The following is a 6,681-nucleotide window of genomic DNA, read 5'->3' as shown; positions in this document are numbered from 1 at the left end:
TAGATAGTTGTTGGTTGCATGGTGGACTTTTACAAGTCTGGCAGGAGTTCCGTTCAAATTTGCTTCACTGGCATGACTGTCACAATGGTTTGGGAGCGGAATGACTGCAAGGTGTTACTTGGCATTTCAGTGGTCATCTCAACAGTTTTGACATGGAACAACCATCACGTTTCACCCCAGAAGGTAACATGAAGGGATTTTATTGTGAGACTAATAACATAATGAGACTGAAAGAAGTGAATAAAAATGGGGAAGTTTGTGAAGTTGTGTACAGAATAGAAAAAATAAACTCAAAATGTTGCCAGGAGCAGTAAGCCATTCATGGATGGAGAGTGTGTTCGGGTTGTTTGTGTGCTGGCTTCCTGTACTGGAACTCAATTATCAAAGCTTTGCTCATCCAAATTCAAATTTACGGTAATATGGAGTACCAAGAGGCAAAATGTAGCCTATCCAAACTAATTCTATAGTCACATAAATGATCATTGATTAAATATACATAAAGCTTTTTCCAAATATATATTTATATTTAGTTATATATAGACCATTTATCTACCTATTTCTGCTTTGTTACTATTCATATATTAAAATAAAGTAAGGCATTACAGCGTCTGTTTTTTAGAGGTAAACTCTCCTAAATTATTAGTAAATTATTCAAATTTAACTAAATAAATCAAGCTAGTTCTAAACTGTGCAAGAAAAACAAGACAAATAAGATCATCAAGTAAAAATTGCCTTTATTCATTCTTTGAAACAGCAAGAAAAAGCACAAACTCCATCCTTCACAAAAGCAATTTCTCATGAACATGACAATACAGCTGTGAAGGCTGAATACAAAATAATTAAAAATGTTTAAGGCTTGTTTTAGTGTAAAAGTTGGTTGTACGTAAAATGAATCACCAGACAAAGTCTTATGTAAAGCCAGTAAACAATTCACCTGATATTTAGTGTATGTGTGGACACATAAAACAAGAACAAGAAAAAACATTGTGAAAATAGGAGCGAGTGGAATTTTGTGGATCATCCATCATCCATTACCTTGGAAATGCAATTCATTATGGCAAAAACAAACAAGAGACAAGTTGCAATGTAATGCACTCTAAAAGAAAATGGTGTTATTGTGAGACTCTGACAACTACGCCAATGAAATGTGAATATTTCACTGCTGTCATATGCTTAAACTTTTGACAGTAAAATAGAATCAAACATTTAACCAAGCAAGAAAACAAAATTGCCTGTCACAATTCAAAATGGCGAGGCCAGAAAGAGACAATATAATCAATCAATCAAACAAATAAAGTTGCCACCAAATCAGTTTACATCAGGTCTGTCTGGCTCCTGCCTATCGCTCTCCTCTGTCAGCGGCAGAAGAAAAACAGCACAGAAAAAAGAGGCAGGTTTTAGAAAGAAGTTGAGAAAAATCCCTTCTCTCTATGTAGTCCATAAGCTCTGTAATGGACCATACTGTTTTTTTATGGTATCAACAAAAAGTATATACAGTATGTTTTATTTTATGAGAAGAATTCAAATAAGTATCATCTATCCTGCACCGTGCAAAAAGAGATAAAAGAAAAAAAATTTAAAATGGTTCAAAGTGACCTGGCATCTATTCTGGCCCTCGGGGACCCCCGATAAGGCACTAAAGTAATCTGTTTCAGAGGGCACTCATGAAACAAAGAACATTTGGGTCTCCAGGATTTCATTTTCCTCCAGCTGAAATGATGTATTAATATAGTGGCCACAAATGTGGTCTCTTTAACACAATTTCACTCCATGACTTACAGCTCTTTCATCTGTTTCCATAAATATCCCTTTTATATAAATTCATAAATGTGTCATATCCTTGCAATACAATAAAATGCACCATATTTCACAGGCGGCAAAGATTAAAAAACTAGAGCTAGGGAAAAAAGAGCAGGGAAAGAGAAACTTCTGTGTTACTTTGTTGGTAAGTTTCTCTGCCATCCCATCTTTGAAGTTTAAAACATGACAATGAAAGCAAAGTTCAAAGTAAAGTAAAGATTGATAAACAGAACAATTTGTCCATACAATTCAGAAAATTGCACCTCTCATGTGGAAAACATTGCTGCCTCAAGGAATGTATATCGTATTACCCAACAATCAATGAAAACATTTGCAAAGATACTTAAATCCAAACAAAATATCAAAAACTTTACAGAACATGAAGCTGAACCACTGAAGCTCGCTCATTTCACACATCAGTCAATGCAAGAGATAAAGAACACAGAAGGACTGAGGTCCTGACAGATTACACAACTTTCTTGAGGTAAATTAAACAATGATTGTTTCCCCAAAAAAAAATGGAGAAATCAAAAATTATTAACTTCCAGAGACAGATCCTCCTCATCCGGAATCTCTATCGGGTCTATGGTGGCCTGGAAAGCTCTTGCAGAGTCCTTATGAGCCTCCATAAACTTCTGCAAGTACTTGGAGGTGTAGAGCCAGTGATGTTTCAGCACGTCCTCTAACTCATAGGCCTTTGACTGACGTGCATTCATCTTCCTAAAACGCCTGAACAGTTTGTTAGCTGACTCGTTCCCCTCACTGGCCCAGGCTCCTATGGATCCATCTCTCTCTATGATTTCAGGCACATGAGCTAGGGTCTTGTGCAGGTAATTGGTTATCTTTCCATTGTATCTATATTTAAAGGTCGAGGAGAGGAGGTCAGCAAAGTGCTGGGAGTTAAAGCTGTAGCGGCACAGCAGGTCAGGACACTCCTTGGCTGGGCAGGTGGCGCGCCATACAGGCTTCATCTGGAGGTAGAGCCTCATAAGCTCCCTCAGGGCCTCTTTCCTCTCATCAGAGGGCACCAGCTCACACACCACCTCCACAGCCTCCTGGGTCATTAGCCTGCGGGCATAGTTCCCATTCATCCTCATTACTGGTTTAAGCTTCAACTTCTTCCTCAGCTGTTTATCTAAGGCCGCCCTCCAGCTGCGCCGTTCCTCTCGACTGGGATTGACCCCTTTGTGCACTTCCCCGATCTCATCCTGGAAGATTTTGTAGAATTCAGTTGCATTGCCGATGTCACAGTGCAAAGCATCTAATGTGGGCTGAGTCTCCAGGAAGGGCTTAGCAGAGACTCCTTTGACTCTGTCTCGCAGCTCGTCCACTGACTCAGAAAAGGGGTTGGTTCTCCATATTTCATAACGCTCCAGGTTCTCATCATGACTGCGGGTGATGGAGTGTAACACCATGTTTTGAGCAGCCTCTGCACGACTGGAATCACACAGAGTGCAGATATATGTAGATCCAGAAGCCTCCAGGCCCTCCATCTCACGTACCATCTTTTCATCGTATCCCGTGCCCCTGAAGTGGAAGCGAAAGGAGCGCGGCAGGCCTCCCATGGATAGGATGAGCCTGCTTTCTTTCATTGCGTTACGCTCTGCAACTATAGGCCCCAGGACGGCTGTGAGCATCTCATGGTCTGACTCATCCACAAACATCAGGCAAAGAGGCTTGCAGGACAGTTCTGAGTTCGGCTTTGGCTCTCTGAAAATGGTAACCTCCTCCGTCTCACCTTCTGCCTGGATGGAAATAGACATAATAGTGAAAGAGAAGCGGACAGCCTTCTCAGGAACAACAGGTCCTCCACCGTGTTTCTCGCTGACATCGCCCATGCCATCACAGCATTCCTTAATCATGACGCTAAAACCCGAGGTGCAAGCACTGTCTTCCATTCCACGGTCTCTAAGCCCCTCCATGACGTCCTCCTCCAGATCCTTTAATGCTGACACCAGTGCCACATCATAGCGAAAGCGCCGAGTGATGGTGTCAGCTGGGGAGTCATCCACGGAGGATGTCCATCCAGAGAGCCCATTAATTATGCCAAGATTGCAAGATGCAGACACATTCTTGAGAGCTGGCTGCCATTCAAACTGGTGAAAACCCGGGAGGAGCTCCTTCTCTGCCGCTCGGAGACTGTGGAGGGGCTGAAAGATCTGGCGGCCGCTTGTGGCTTTGACAGTCCGGTACATCTTATGATACTGGCTGCAGCTCAAGAAAGTGTTGACCCGAATGGCCAAACACACAGCAGGACTCAATCCAAAGCCTCTGCCTGCAGAGACAGAAAATGAAAGGAGAAAAAGTTTTAGGGAGAAATAAAAAGAGGCTAAATAAAAACATAAAAGACAGCAAGAGGAATGGATTGACACATGAGGAGAAGTATTTAACACCAAACCAGAGAAGCCCATTTCCATTGCTTTGAGAAAAAAAAAACGCCAAATATAACATTTCCTCATTTGATTTCCTGCATTTGGAGTCATTTCTACAAGGACACAGAAAAAAAAAAAAGTAAATATAACACCCAAATGTGAATGTATCATTGTCAAAAACTCACAAACCCATGATTACAATATCAAATATTTCCTAATTTCCAAAGGGGGACAAGGGGGGAATCAGTGAAGCTGGCAAAAGTGATGTATTGGCTGCAGATGAAAACAGACACCAGCTGGCTTTTATTCCCCAGAGAGGAGAATGGTGCTGTCTGTGTAATTTGCAGATACAAGGGCTGCTGATGTTGTTTTGATTCTAACAGCCCCTTCACAAGAGTTGTTATTGTGCATTAAAGGGACAGTGAGAATGAGAGACTGACACACAAGGAAAGGGAGAGAGAAAGAGAATCAGGGAGGAGCTGGGTGTGTTGCGTCGCTGTTATAACGGGCAGAGATGGACAACGGTGAAATGCTGCTTGAATATTCTTCTCTTCCCTCGGTGTTGAACTTTATGGCCTTATTTACAAGGTGACTGTATACCTCAGAGGAAGGGGGAAGTATTAATGAGCAAACATTAGCATAACATGTTTTGCATCCCTTTTTTTCATGTGCATGCAGGGCTGCCTTCACCAAACAAAAAAGCTTAAAATAGCTTCTTACCTTGCATCATGGCCTCCAGCTCATCCGCCTGCCGATGCTCATTCCCAGATCTCAGCGCAAGCAGGAAGAGTGTCAAACACACAGACTTCACATCGCCCCCCTCCTCTTTGTCTGCAAACACCTTCACCTGAGTCTTCAGATCTTTCAGCCGATGCTTCTGGGCACGACGGGTTAATGAGAGTAAGTGCTGCCGGGGTCTTCCTCCTTTATTAGCGAGCAGGTAGCTGTCATGTTGCAATGCATCTTTCTGCAACTCGTGGTTTAGGCAGTGGGCCTTAAATGAGTCAAGTCTTACGTGCTCCCCACAGCCGTCGCAGGGGCAGAGCAGAGGCAGGGAACACAGGGCTGATATGAAGGTTTTGGCAGGAGGGATGATATCATCAAGGGTACAGGAAGAGTTGCAGGCGGGGCAATGAGGTCCAAGAACGTGGATGAATTTTATAATACAGCTGCGGCAGAAGAGGTGCCCACAGCGGGACTGAACTGGATCAGAGAGCAGGTGGTCACACACCAAGCAGGTGAAAGAAACAACAAAGTCCACAGGGAGCTTCTCAGAGATCAGCTTGGTACTCAGGTGGTCTTTCTGGCAGCGTGTAATGTTCCTCACCCACTGCTCTCGTTGTATGCCCGTTTTTTTCCAGGCTCTCAGTGCAGGACCGTGACGGTCCCCAAAGGGTCTCAGAGCTCTCTTCTCGCCAACCATAATGCTCTCTCCATATTCACACCTGGTCCTTTTCGCCAAAGTCTGGGCTTTGGGGATGACTTTCCTCCTCTTCCTCCCAGTTCTTTGGAATGAAGATTTCTTTGGGGAGCACAGGTAGCAGTTGTGAGAGTGGGGTTTCCACTCAGGGACTTTGGTTCTGGTGAAGCTACAGACGCCCCCTCCTCGTATGGCCACCGTCCAGCAGCGATGGCAGAAGTAAAGAGGCTGGATAGATTCTGTGTCCTCTGTCACGTCCACTTTGAAGACTTTCAGGATGACTTCAGGCCAGCTGGTGAACTTGCAGCCCATTTTGCGCAGCGCGCATTTGCTCACCTCATCCAGATCTCCATGAACATCATGCACTGGTCCTTTGACTTTTCTCAGGGCTGCTCCACAGACACGACACAAACACCTTAACAGAGAGGAAAATCAGTATTGGCTTATTCTGTGAAAGAAGTATATATTTAAAATAAATGGCATTTATATACAGTAGCTGTGACAGGTAATCACCTGAGGTGGTTCATGTGGGTGTCCATTTCCTGTAGCTTCAAATCCACTCTCATGCCGGGCCCCTCCACATTTTCCTTGCTTTTTCCCCCCAGGCACAATTTCATAACACTCGCTGGACCCACACCATCATCCACCTCTAAATCTGAAGCTGTAGGAGGTGAGATCCCTAATGAGGCTCCTATCTCAGGCTGTGTCTCGCAGGGTAGAGGGGCTTTCTCCATGGACTTCACCCTAAACAGCTTAAACTTCCACTGAGAGTACTTAGAGTGGGGATGGTGGAGCTCAGCAGGCATAGCGGATCTGGGACCATCTGTCTCCGGGCTTTCAGCCGCCATGATGAAAATTAGATCTAAGATCCTAGAGGGAATAGGGGAGGAGAGGGAAGGAAAGGAGAGTTTTATTTGATGCACTACAAAAGTATGAAAATAATCCTCGCTTTCTGTGAGATAATGGATACAAAGAAAAGACTTGGGAGTTCAAATCCCCCATGAGGATTTGAACTTGGTGTGTTCTCAGTATTGAGCCCATGACACAATCTTAAGCTTTACTTGATTCCTGTAAATTTATGCATCGTGA

At 43.6% G+C, this 6,681-nt stretch overlaps 1 protein-coding gene across 1 annotated transcript; it reads right to left on the bottom strand.

Moving 5' to 3' along the window:
* Window positions 1-2,327: 2,327 nt before the first annotated feature.
* rag1 (recombination activating 1) lies at window positions 2,328-6,398 on the bottom strand (the record flags this gene model as incomplete). The annotated part of the gene is made up of 3 exons (XM_079258067.1): window positions 2,328-4,075; window positions 4,893-6,007; window positions 6,106-6,398. 3 exons carry the CDS (start codon window positions 6,396-6,398, stop codon window positions 2,328-2,330), a joined length of 3,156 nt encoding a protein of 1,051 aa, XP_079114193.1.
* Window positions 6,399-6,681: the final 283 nt, after the last annotated feature.

This window comes from Telmatherina bonti (genome assembly GCF_933228915.1).
Source record: "Telmatherina bonti genome assembly, chromosome: 2".
Lineage (NCBI taxonomy): Eukaryota > Metazoa > Chordata > Actinopteri > Atheriniformes > Telmatherinidae > Telmatherina > Telmatherina bonti.
Note: the sequence above shows the minus strand (reverse complement) of the source record. Positions and strands in the feature narration are given on the sequence as shown.